Source organism: Mustelus asterias, chromosome 10 (genome assembly GCF_964213995.1).
Source record: "Mustelus asterias chromosome 10, sMusAst1.hap1.1, whole genome shotgun sequence".
Classification (NCBI taxonomy): domain Eukaryota; kingdom Metazoa; phylum Chordata; class Chondrichthyes; order Carcharhiniformes; family Triakidae; genus Mustelus; species Mustelus asterias.
Genome location: NC_135810.1, coordinates 59,332,953 through 59,345,818, shown reverse-complemented (window position 1 = coordinate 59,345,818; position 12,866 = coordinate 59,332,953). Strand labels below are relative to the sequence as shown.

Sequence of the window (12,866 nt, the reverse complement as noted above, 5' to 3'; positions counted from 1 at the left end):
GAACAGGTCAAGTACAATAAATCTCTATCTTTGTTAAACTCAAGAAAACCTTCCCAATTGGCTCTTTTATGATCACAGCATGTAAACAGTTAAACACCCACTGAATTGGCAAGGCTATCCTTTTCACAAAAACCTGTTAGTCAAACAAGGAGTGGAAAAAGAGGAAAGTCATTTGACCATCTCCTTCAGCCAATCGTAACACTATTAAATGATGGTGTTCGATCTACTTGCAGATCTGGCTTCATTTGCGTGGTGCGGATTTGTATTAACCAACAACTATCAAGGGAGTTTTTGTTCATACAAGTCCCTCTGAATGGCCTCATCCCATGTCTCTGATGGTACACGCATAATCTATCTCGATGTTGAAGTGAAAGGGATATAAAAAATGGTGAGGCAAAGATGTTTTGTGTTTGAAGCATGACAGACCACAACAAAGATGAGACACAAGCCAGAGAATACTGCCAGCACAGCTCAATGATGGCCTTGGTAGATGTACAGCCTTCATTATACCACATCTCAGCTTCTGCCGCAAATTTCTCACCATGTCCTGAGCCATCTCTTCAGTGGATATCCCTCGTCTCCAAGAAACCAACCATCCAATGACTCTGGTGAATAGAACATCTGTACCATTTGGAAGTGCCCAAAGTCATGAATACTGCCAGGATGGCGGGCACACACCTGTGAAATCTTTTGAAAATGGTCTCACACACAAGTCCCATACTTTCTGACTTGAACAGATCTCTCTGTCCAGTAATTCAAAAGGTAGGTCACCTTCTCCCTGGAAAGACACAGTTAGTCTGCACTTTAGGGGCACAATTCATCCTTTGCCTGTAGACTCTCTGTAGGATAGTGTTTTGTGCTCCATTTGACTAGCTGCTGTTGTTATCTAGCTTATGCTGCACTTTATACATCAGCAGGTCCCTCACTTGCCTGGACTGCAGGACGCACCTCTCCCTGGACAGATGGCCACATCTCCTCATTTTCTCCTCCAGAATGCAAATTCCCCATGGAGACAGCAATCTCCAGTTCCTCTGCCTGGGTCCTCGCCCTCCATGATATTCCCCATCCTAGGCTTCCTTCCCTCTCATTCACTCCTTATTTTAAAGCCAGCCTAAAAGAATGAAGAAATAAACTCTACTAACAGTCAAATGCAACAAACGTCAGCAGATTTTGCAGCTATGGTGCTGTATGCAGTCCTTTGTATTTGCCTTTGTGCCATTTCCTCATACTTGGTATAAATCACTCCCATTTTCCCCATGTGACTACCAGAAAATGGGATGGACACTGTAGAATTGCGGCTGACTGCCTCTTTAACAAGCTCAATAGCTTGCCAATTGTGCCCCCCCACTCCCTGAAGTATGAAGTAAAATCAAGCACTGATTGTATTTGGGAGGTAATCCATAAATTAAGTTTTAAATAAATAATGTTATAACATGTTTCCTGTACTTGGTTCTCGTTTCCTGGGGTTTACTTTGAAAAAGAAAACAATTGATATAGGGGAAATCTATTTTGCAGTATCACCGGGCAATCCAACCACTAGTTTAGTTTGCTTAAGATGAAGTAGAAACATTACTCTTTAGTATAAACAATTTCCCTCCCGTACCCCATTTTATCAAAGGTAGACAAAAGCAACTTTCAGTACCTCCCATCAGCTTTATGCTGATGGAAGTGAAATCTTTAGTTGGTAAAATTGTTCTACGATTATCACAGGCTACTCTTGCTAAGCAGTATAATTAACTCTCTCATTTTATGTCTTCAGGTTGTGTGAGAGAAAGGACTAGATAAATTAAAGCAAAACAAAAGCAAGAAAATTGAAACAGAAGCTGGGCAAAAAATTAGTTATAGCTTGTTTAACCTGCTCAAACTCAAAAATTGGATTTTAAAATAACCACAGTGCTGCACCACCTAAATCATTTACAAAGAGAGATTTCACTGATACTGAAATATTAATAATTGTACCAACATAAATTACCTGTAATTTTTTTCAAAATCCTAGCTGTTTTCTTAGCTATTAAAATATCACATAAAAGGCCGTTTTAACTTACTGTTCCAAACTGCTTCACATTCTGTGCACATTTCTTGCATATTGTGTTGGTTTTGCTGCACAAAATAAGAAACCCATAATTCAGAGATGGTCAAGACTTCAAACGATCACAAAATTAAATGGAAGCATGTCTTTATGACTGTACCTTTCTTGTTGGAATTCAGTTCTGCAGTATGTACACTTGACTACCGGATGCGCTATCCGACACTCCTGTGTGTAAGAAAAACAAGACAGTCAGACAAATATAGTACAACAGATTTAAAAGCTCATTACCCACACAGTTCCTGGCCAAGAGATGCAATAGAATGAAAGTACTATTTAACAAAGAAACCTGTCTAAAAATGTCAATGTCTAAATAAAAACAATATACTTATACAGCACCTTTAACATAATGAAACATTTGAAGCACTTAAACAGATCATAAAACAACTTATGAGACTGAGCAACTAAGGAGATAGGAGGTCAGATGACCAAAAGCTTTTTTAAAGATATAGATTTTATGTAGTGCCTTAAATGAGGAAAGCAAGGTACAACCATGGACAGGCAATTTTGGAACCTAGACAACTGGAATAATAATGATTGAGAATGCACAAGAGGCCAGAATTAGAGGAGCATAGATAGAGGATTGTGAGGTAGGAGGAGATCAGAGTGAGAAGGCCAAGGCCATGGAGGAATTTGGGAACAAGGTCAAGAATTTTAAAATCAAGACGTTCCTTGACCAGGAGCCACTGTAGTTCAGCATACAAAATGGTGATAGGGGAAGGTGATTGGCTGAGAGTTAAGACTCAGGTAGCAGATCTTTTGGATGTCTTGAGGATTATGGACAGAATATAGGGGACCAACCTGGAATGCAGTGGAACAGTCTAGAGGTAACGAAGGCATGAATGATGGTTTCAGCAGAAGCTAAGCTGAGAGGGGGGCCAAGTCCAGCAATATTAATGATGTGAAATGAGCAGTATTATACATGCCATGAATAAGGTCAAGATCAAATGCAATATCAAGGTTGTCAACAGAGTGGACTAATACAAGATTGTTCCCAGGGAGAGGAATGGAATAAGTATGTAAAAGAAAAGCATCAAGTGTTAATGTTATTGCTCATGAAAGTGGACAAATGACTCAATCAACTGTGTAACCCGCACTGTCATGTGTAGACGTAAAAGACATTCCGACCAAGTTCATTACTTTCTATTTGTCACACCAATACAGAACGGTTTGAAAAAGCAGTAACCTCGAAACAAAGACTATCCAGGAATATGCTGAATGATATGACACTGTACCTTATTTATGCACTAAATTAGAATTACTAGATAATTCTAATTTATTAAGCAACATAAACTACATAGGAAAGTAGCAATTTAATTGAAAAAACAAAATTTAACAGAATTTGAAGTAACTTTGAATTGCAGATTGCTTAAACTGGAAATACATTATGTTTTAATGTACCAACATTGTAATACAATTAAGCAGATCAACTGGTAGCAAACTCATCAAGAAATACCACAATCAAGTAGATCAAAAGATAGCTTGGCACCTTTCATAAAAGAACTTCAATAAGTTATTACCAAACTTCCTCTTCAAGCAGAAGTCACTGAACTGAGCTAGTAAGATTATTTATCAATTTGCACTAAAACAGGGGTTCCCAAACTGCAGATCACAACGCCCAAAGGGGTCACAAACTCCCTCACCGGCAGACAGCGACTTTGGAGAGAAGACTGTCCAATCTGGAAGTCCTGATAGGACAGCCCTGGAACCACAGGACCAAGGCTGCAAAGCAGACAGAGAGTCCAAAGCATCCTTTAACACCAGGAATTACTTTTAATGGTGAGTTTTGAGTGGACCCAGGATGATTTTGCACTGACTTGACACTGGCAGAGACTGGTATGTGTAATTCAGTCACTGAGTGTGGGGGCAAAAACAGGAGTGGTGACTTCAAACTTGGCCATATTTCTGCTCCTCGCTGCACGCTGTTACAGGTTCCTTATCCCAGGATAGTGACTGCTTCACAGGCAACAGCAACTAGACCAAAAAAGGAAGGGGAGGAATGTGCATGCATTTGTTCTTGTCTGCGTGGGGGAGGCAAAGTACATACGTGCTTCAAAAAGCAGTTCAAAGAAGTTTACAAGACTAATACCAGAAATTGATGGGTTGTCTTATGAGAAAAGATTGGAGAGGTTAGACTTGCATCTACTGGAGTTTAGAAGAGTAAGAGGCAATTTGATTGAAACCTTTAAGATCCTGAGGGGTCTTGACACAGTGGATGCAGAGAGGATGATTCCTCTTGTTGGAGAATCTAGACCTGGGGTTTGGGGGGTCACTGTTTAAAATGAGACAGATGAGGAGAATTTTTATTGGACCTCTTTCTCAAAAGTCAGTGGAAGCAGAGTCTTTGAATATTCTCAAGGTGGAGCTGGATAGATTCTTGATTAACAAGGAGGTGAAAGTTATCAGGGTAGACAGGAATGTGGTGTTGAGCTTACAATCAGGTCACCCATGATCTAATTGAATGGTGGAGCAGATTTGAGAGGCCAAGTGGCGTATTCCTGCTCCTAATTCAGGTGTGTATGTTCAAGACATATCCTTTAAAAGAGGGCAGTGATGGACAAAAACATTTTCTGCTTTTGAGCCTGTTAAAATATCTTGAAGCATCATCAAATTTTCTTTGGAAAAGAATATGGAAATTGGGATGTTAAATACTTTAGATCTACAAATCTGAACAATTAGTCAAGTTCTCACAAAGCAAAAGTAAAACGGCGTCACAGTCTAATACAATGAAATTGAAAATTAAGATTGACAAACACCAAGGATCAAAGGATGTTTTAATGGCGACAGCAAAAGCTGATAAAACGGCTAAAATAAAATTGTTTCTATTTAGAAAGCCAAAGACCTCAAAGACCACAAATGCCATGATGTTTTATAAACCATTAGTTAGGCCTTACTTGGACACCACATTTTAGGAAGGATGTTAAGATCTTAAAGGCATTACAGAATATCCAGAATGAGGGTATTCAGTTAATTGGGATAAATTAGAGATGCTGGTCCTCAGAGCAGAGAAAGTTGAGGGACGTTTTAACAGACATTCAAAATCATGAGGGAAATGCATTGAGTAAACTAGTACCAGCAGCAGATGAGCTGGTAACGAAAACAGATTAAAAGACAAATGACAAAAAGAGAGGGCATTTGATTTAAAAATAATACAACAAGTTATGATCCAAACACCTAGAACACACGGCAGAAGTAAAAGGGATATTGAATGTATACTTGAAAAGGAAACGTTTTTCCGAGGCTCTTGAAAGAGCAGAAAATTAAGGCTAAATGGGTTAACACTTCAAAGAGCCTGCACAAGCACAATAGCGCAAAAAGGTCTCATCTGGATTCGAAATTAGGGGAATGATCATTTAGATCAATGATCTAGATATCTGAATTTAGACAACATAAATATTTTCTTCCTCTCATAACATTCTAGATTTTTCAGTGTACGATACTGTCAGAAACTTCAATACTTGAGCAATTTAGATGGAAAATTCAATGTCATGATTCTTTAGATCGCTTGAAGAGTTCATGTGAAATTCTGAATGAGCAACTACTATATAAAGTCCAGCTCTTCAATTGGAGTTTTTTTTCTCTGGAGGGGAGCAGCAAAATTGCTATTCGGTTAGTAGGCTTGTACACGTTTAATATTAATCAATGGCTGAAGTGACAACAGGACACCGGTGGGGAAAGAGTACCATTAAAACTTTTGAAGCCGGGCCGAATCTCTTCCAAATGCGGTATGCAGGGGAAATGAGTCAGTTGGAGGTATCGTCGGTCCAAAACACAACATTTTCCTCCCCTCTTGTTTTTTTTTCCGGCAACAGTTTATTATCCGTGCGCCTTCCGTGTTGAGCAACGCCTGTTGGGTGAGAAACAGAGTGGATTGGCAGCACCGAGCGCCCTCCCTTGTCCTTTGCCGGATTTTTTGGGAGCTGATTGACCTGGGCACAAATCACCACAAAAGGAGGGCAGTAACTGATTCGGGGGGGGGGCGGGGGGGGGGGGGGGGGGGTGAAGAGTTGATGTTTATTACGAACCTTACACAGTTGCTGGCCCTGAGAGAGGTCCTCGAACGGGTATCGCTGGTGGCATTTCGTACAAGCGTAAAGCGCGGCCATTATTTCAAATACCAATCAATAGCCGCCCGCCGTCAGACTTCAATCCCTCGCCTGGATTCTTCACACAGGTTGGGGGAAATTTTAAAAAAACTGCGGGCTTCTCGAGGGACAGGAGAATTTGGATTTTTTTAAAAAAAACAAAAACGACGATAATCAAAAAATAAAAAATGTGAAGGATCTGACCTCCCGGCGTCACACCGCACCGACGGGCGACATCGGAACCAGACGCAGCCCGACCGTTCAACCAATAGGAACGCGCCATAGGGCGATGTGCCATGAGGCTCGCGCCAATCGGAGACCGGCTTCATCGGCGCGCGGCTGCCAATGGAGAGTGACGGTTAGAGGTGGTGGCGCGCGGATAAACCCGGATTTGAAAAGGCAGCTCGAGAGCACGTGATGTTTGTTCTCCCAGGCCCTGTGGGGGAGGGGGGAGGGCTGCAGGGTAAAGGAATGCGCCTCAGCTGTCACCATTGTGATTGCACTGAACTCCCAGAGCACTCTGAGTAACCGCTACCTTTGTAAAGCCGAGCCCAGCCAGAGCACATTGAAGAACACAATTAGCGTCCACCTCTTCCAATTGGACAATTAACCGTTCCTTTCAAGTGACGGCTGTCAATCAGCCGGATCCGCCAATGAGGTGACCCAGGAGCCGGCTGGCGGCCCCGCCCCGCCCCGCCTGTTGTTGTCTCCTGTCTGCCCCGCCCCGCTCGAGCTGTCGCCAATGGGGCCATTCTGGTTGGGGCCTCGCCTTTGATGCTTCTTCTATACCCCCGCTGCTGTGCTGCCCATCCCGGCCCCTTGAACAACTTCCCCCCCCCCTATAGAACTGCGTTCAGGCGCCCCGACATGGAAGCAGATTCCCAGAACGGAAGGGTGAGGCTCTCGTTCATTGTACCGAATGTGTGTGGGATGTGCCTGACTCCAGCGCGCTGAGGAAAGGGCTGAGAGGAGGCACTTCACTCACTGAGTGCGCGCCTACACCTTCTGGTAGAGTGTGGCTCATGTTTTAATATTGTAAGCTCTTCGCTGCGTTTCTTGGAGCTAAACCGTGTGAGATTCCGATTTTAATGAACCGCTCAGTCTGTTTTACAATTTCTGAAACGCTCTTAAAGGCTGCACTTCCTACCTGTTTAATTTTCAGCGAATTGATCCATTTCAATAACCGCAAACCTTTCCCTTTATGGTGCACTTGATGGTATGTGTGAAATTTACTATAATTTGAGTGTGGATGGAATATTTCTTGTTTTGGAATTGTAATATTGACTATGCACTACTGTAAAATGAGGGAATATGCAGATTACGTAGTGCAAAGTTTTTGGAAATGTTGTACTTTATGCAAACGTGACTTCGTGGTAGTCCTCTTGAGAGTCATTAGATTGTGGGTTTAGGGCTCATTTCGTGACTTGAGCACACAATTTGGGTTTGTATTTCAGTTGTAGTTGTGAGGGAATTGTTGCATTGCTTTCAGAAGATGTTTTGAATTTGTTCACCTGTTTAGGTGGATGTAAAGGATCACAGGATTGTCCTTTGAGTTAATTTTTGGACGTGAACACTCCTTTGCATGCTTTGTCTAACGGGGCATGTATCGAAAATTAACTACTTTGTGTAGTAATACCTGTGGATGTGGCATCATCCAAGGAGGAAAAAACAAATTTATTGTTTCAGCTCAATGACCTGGGAGACTTAAACCAATAAAGAATCTGTGATAGAAGGAAAGGTGGAGAATGGAACAAAATACAAGGCTTGATAGGGTGGAAGAAAGGAGAGATTTAATGAGACAAGTTCATTCATTTATAGAACATAGAACATAGAAAGTCACAGCACAAACAGGCCCTTCGGCCCACAAGTTGCGCCGATCACATCCCCACCTCTAGGCCTATCTATAGCCCTCAATCCCATTAAATCCCATGTACTCATCCAGAAGTCTCTTAAAAGACCCCAACGAGTTTGCCTCCACCACCACCGACGTCAGCCGATTCCACTCACCCACCACCCTCTGAGTGAAAAACTTACCCCTGACATCCCCCCTGTACCTACCCCCCAGCACCTTAAACCTGTGTCCTCTCGTAGCAACCATTTCAGCCCTTGGAAATAGCCTCTGAGAGTCCACCCTATCCAGACCCCTCAACATCTTGTAAACCTCTATCAGGTCACCTCTCATCCTTCGTCTCTCCAGGGAGAAGAGACCAAGCTCCCTCAACCTATCCTCATAAGGCATGCCCCCCAATCCAGGCAACATCCTTGTAAATCTCCTCTGCACCCTTTCAATGGCTTCAACATCTTTCCTGTAATGAGGTGACCAGAACTGCGCGCAGTACTCCAAGTGGGGTCTAACCAGGGTCCTATAAAGCTGCAGCATTATCTCCCGACTCCTAAACTCAATCCCTCGATTAATGAAGGCTAGTACGCCATACGCCTTCTTGACCGCATCCTCCACCTGCGAGGCCGATTTAAGAGTCCTATGGACCCGGACCCCAAGGTCCTTCTGATCCTCTACACTGCTAAGAATGGTACCCTTCATTTTATACTGCTGCTCCATCCCATTGGATCTGCCAAAATGGATCACTACACACTTATCCGGGTTGAAGTCCATCTGCCACTTCTCCGCCCAGTCTTGCATTCTATCTATGTCTCGCTGCAACTTCTGACATCCCTCCAAACTATCCACAACACCACCTACCTTGGTGTCGTCAGCAAACTTACCAACCCATCCCTCCACTTCCTCATCCAGGTCATTTATGAAAATGACAAACAGCAAGGGTCCCAGAACAGATCCCTGGGGCACTCCACTGGTCACTGACCTCCATGCAGAGAAAGACCCCTCCACAGCCACTCTCTGCCTTCTGCAGGCAAGCCAGTTCTGGATCCACAAGGCAACAGCCCCTTGGATCCCATGCCCTCTCACTTTCTCAAGAAGTCTTGCATGGGGGACCTTATCGAACGCTTTGCTGAAGTCCATATAGACCACATCCACCGCTCTTCCTTCGTCAATGTGCTTGGTCACATTTTCAAAGAACTCAACCAGGCTCGTAAGGCACGACCTGCCCCTGACAAAGCCGTGCTGACTACTTTTGATCATACTAAACTTCTCTAGATGATCATAAATCCTGTCTCTCAGGATCCTCTCCATCAACTTACCAACCACTGAGGTTAGACTCACCGGTCGGTAATTTCCCGGGCTGTCCCTGTTCCCTTTCTTGAATATAGGGACCACATCCGCAATCCTCCAATCCTCCGGAACCTCTCCCGTCTCCATCGACGATGCAAAGATCATCGCCAAAGGCTCCGCAATCTCCTCCCTCGTGTTGTAGGGAAAAATCCCTGACCAGCACAGAATAGAAGCCGAGTCGCAAATCAAGGTTCAAAGCGTGTCTTTATTGTACAATTTACTAGGATCCTAGGGAGACCCCCGTAGCCAGCTCAGAAACAGTGGCTTGGCCACGTTGATCTCAATTAAATCACATCAGCTCTGGATCTTTATAGGGATCCAAAATTCGCGCGGGAACATTTGATTATGCCTTTTTTTACACAATGTATAAAGTGGTCTGTCAGTTTCAAAAGTCCCTAGGAAGTTTCATGGATTAGCATTTGTATGGTGTGTGTTCGTGTTAATGGGATTACTTGGTCCTGCCCCGGTGTCTAAATGCGTTTCCCATTACTATCTCTATGTGTCCTCTTATTTAAATTGGTCCTATTGTTCCGTGTCTGTGTTTCCTGCTTGTGAGATTGAGTGTTAATGTCATCCTGTCCTGTTGGGTGTCTGGGGTATTTCATTCTTAACCTTTTATCCTTATCTCTTAGTTTATCAGATTTTTATGTCTGCCTTGGCCGAATTGGTAATATTTCAGTGATAGCTTGGTTTTGATAACCCACTCTCTGTCTCGTTTCATAGGGATCTTGATCTTCCTTGGCCAGTTTAAAATGCAGCTATGCGCTGTTGCTAGGCAGATTAGGGATCTTCCGTAGTTTCTGAAATTCGTGAGTCTCTCAGCTGTGCAGGGGGAGACCCGATCGAATATCCATCCGGGGGTGCCCCTCTGCATTGTTGGCCCGTTATGAGTGGTGCCAATTAGTCCAATAAAAATATATTTGATGATACAAATATGGTTTTCTGGAAAATTTCCTCCTTCAGTCCCTCCTCTCGTCCAGGGGGTGCCATTCATGGCTGACCCCCCATGGACGACCTTCAGAGGAACTGTGATTTGTACAGCTGTTGTCCTTGCCGTTGTTCCTCCTCTTCTGGGTCGTTGTTAAGTTCTTGCATCTGGATACTGGCAGTGGGTAGCATTTTTGATGTAATATTTGCACATATCACTTTAATACAGGTTAGGCCAAGGCAGAGTGTGAACAGGATGGCTACCACTAGGATTAATCCCTTCATAATATATGCTCCCCAAACTGTGTTAAACAGCCATCCTAACCACCCATCAGTCCCTGTTAACCCCTGTTTAAAGTTATCCAATTGCTTTTGTATCCCGGACATGGCTGCTGTTATGTTTAGTGTCTTGTCGTGTACGTATGTGATGCATTTTTCCTTGATGATGGTGCATACCCCCCCTTGTCTGGCTAGCTGATAGTCCACCGCATATCTCGTTTGTTGTGTGTATAGTCTGAGTTCTGCGAGTTCTTGGTCAATTGCGCCTAATGCTTGTAGGGTGTTGTTTCCTAAAATGGTCAGTCCACATATGAAGAAGTTCCTATTACTGGCACTGATCACCCCTGCGGCGCCTCCCAGGGATAGTGTCCCCAGAAATCCATATCCTAAAGAAGACCCTAGTGTGACAGGGGCCTGCCAGTCGGAGCAAAATTCTGCGCTGATGGCCCTGGTCACTATGCGTTTCTGGACATGCCCTTCACTTGGGCATGGAACCGTGAGAGGTCTGATTGTCCCTACGGAAAAGAACCTTGGAGGCCTGTCTGTGGCCGTCATATATACATTTTTAAATAAAAACACGTACCCGTCTTTAACCCGATAACATGCATTACCCCGGGGTCGTTTGACCGCATGGCCCCATCTTGTGGAACCTTCCCTCCCCCTGGACTGTCCACTTGATTGTACCTCTTGGTGAGAATCAAATGGATATGTCCCTGAGGCTGAGCTTACGTGGGTGCTGTTGCACTTGCCACACATAAGCTGCCTACCCGCGGTGACTGCAATGCATTTTTGTTGCTTGCAGTCACAAGTGAAGTGTCCTTCCCGGACCCGGCACTCCTGGAGAGCACAATGTGCCTCAGCGCATGAATCATTTTTAGGGACAAAGGCATGCACGCACCCCCATCCCTCTCCCTTAAAACATTGTGGGTAGTTCCCATGTGTCTCCTCCGGTTGGGGTCCCGTCCCCCTTAGAATTCCCGGCTCAGTGAGCTCTACACACCTTCCTTGTATCCCTTGCTTAAAGTACCCAATATGTTCTTTGCAGGGTGCCCCCGATGTGTCAATAGTGAATAACTCTTGTGGGAGCCACCCTGGTGTTGCGATGAATAGGGAGTTTACTGATCGCGCTGAGGGGTAACAAGCGGTCCTATTCCCATAGATCTGGATGTGTGTTTTCAGGAATAGGTTTCCTTCCATGATTGGTGGTTCTGCTCCCCTAACCCCCATATGTTGGAGTGTATTTACAATGGTCAGGGTTATTATCAGATATGTCCCTGTTCCCATATCGCTCTTTTTTTTTTCAACAGTATTTTACAATTACAGTATATACAGAAAATAAACAGGCAATTAAATTAAAAGTAGTTGGTTCCGACGTCTTGATAGTAGATCTGGTCCTGGTTCCTGTGGAAGTTGAATGAGCAAAACGGTATTTTTTAGTTCATTTGTCCTCATATAGTTTCAATTGGGTCCAGTGTTTCCAGACCCCTTGTCCCCTTATATCTATACAGGCACAGGTATCTCCGCTAATAATGACCTCGTAAGGTCCGTGCCATCTTGGGGCAAATCCTGGTTTTGCAGGAAGCACTTTTGTTAATACCCGGCTCCCGGCTTTTGGGACTTCTGGTAATATTTCTGAGTCCCCCTCTGCGTCGACCTGTGCCTGATTAGAAATTACGGACCGGCGCATCCCCTTCAATTGGGTGCTAAGGTCTCGGATGTATTGTCGGATCCTATCTTTTATCGGACCCACATCTGTCCAGCCTGTAATAATGTTTTCGGGTAAGTGCATTGCTCGCCCGGTCATCAGCTCGTATGGAGTCAAGCCGGTAGTTCGATTTGTGGTCGCCCTAAGCCTCATCAGAACTGCAGGTAGGACTTCTGTCCAATTTCTACCTGAGGATTGCATTGCTTTTGCCATTGTTATTTTTAGAGTCCGATTCATCCTCTCCACCATCCCGGAACTTTGTGGGTGATAGGGGATGTGAAATTTTTGTTTTATTCCTAATAGTTGGCAAATGTTTTTCAGAACCTTTCCTGTGAAATGTGTTCCCTGGTCCGAATCAACTTGAATTGGCATCCCCCATCCATAGCAAGCTTAGTGTGAATTAAATAACACTTTGTACTGGCCTTTTTTGGCTGCAATTGGACATCCATTCATTTGTATGTAATCTTATCAAAAGACATCGCTTTCCCCATTAAAATCACATGCCATACAGCTCCGATCTTTATATGATGTACTCTTACATTATCTCTAATTTGATCATTTGTTTGCGTGCAAGTGCCGCACCACAGTACTTCA

The 12,866-nt window shown here is 43.8% G+C and overlaps 2 protein-coding genes across 10 annotated transcripts in view; one reads left to right on the top strand and one right to left on the bottom strand.

Moving 5' to 3' along the window:
* Nucleotides 1-6,660, bottom strand: part of fam76b (family with sequence similarity 76 member B) — a 36,450-nt gene extending 29,790 nt beyond the window's left edge. For 3 of the 5 annotated variants that reach the window (XM_078221781.1, XM_078221783.1, XM_078221784.1), the window contains exons 1-3: nucleotides 6,112-6,401; nucleotides 2,190-2,254; nucleotides 2,046-2,100 (exon numbers count right to left, since the gene is read on the bottom strand). In XM_078221781.1, the coding sequence (XP_078077907.1) occupies nucleotides 2,046-2,100; nucleotides 2,190-2,254; nucleotides 6,112-6,192 (201 nt within the window). In that variant the 5' untranslated portion in view covers nucleotides 6,193-6,401. Of the gene's footprint in view, nucleotides 1-2,045; nucleotides 2,101-2,189; nucleotides 2,255-6,111 lie in introns of all 5 variants that reach the window. The other 2 variants (XM_078221785.1, XM_078221782.1) reach the window with 2 other exon arrangements.
* LOC144499619 (centrosomal protein of 57 kDa-like) overlaps nucleotides 6,505-12,866 on the top strand; it is a 40,507-nt gene continuing 34,145 nt past the window's right edge. The window contains exon 1 of one of the 5 annotated variants that reach the window (XM_078221775.1): nucleotides 6,505-7,065. In XM_078221775.1, coding sequence (XP_078077901.1) covers nucleotides 6,946-7,065 — 120 coding nt within the window. In that variant the 5' untranslated portion in view covers nucleotides 6,505-6,945. Of the gene's footprint in view, nucleotides 7,388-12,866 lie in introns of all 5 variants that reach the window. The other 4 variants (XM_078221777.1, XM_078221779.1, XM_078221780.1 and 1 more) reach the window with 4 other exon arrangements.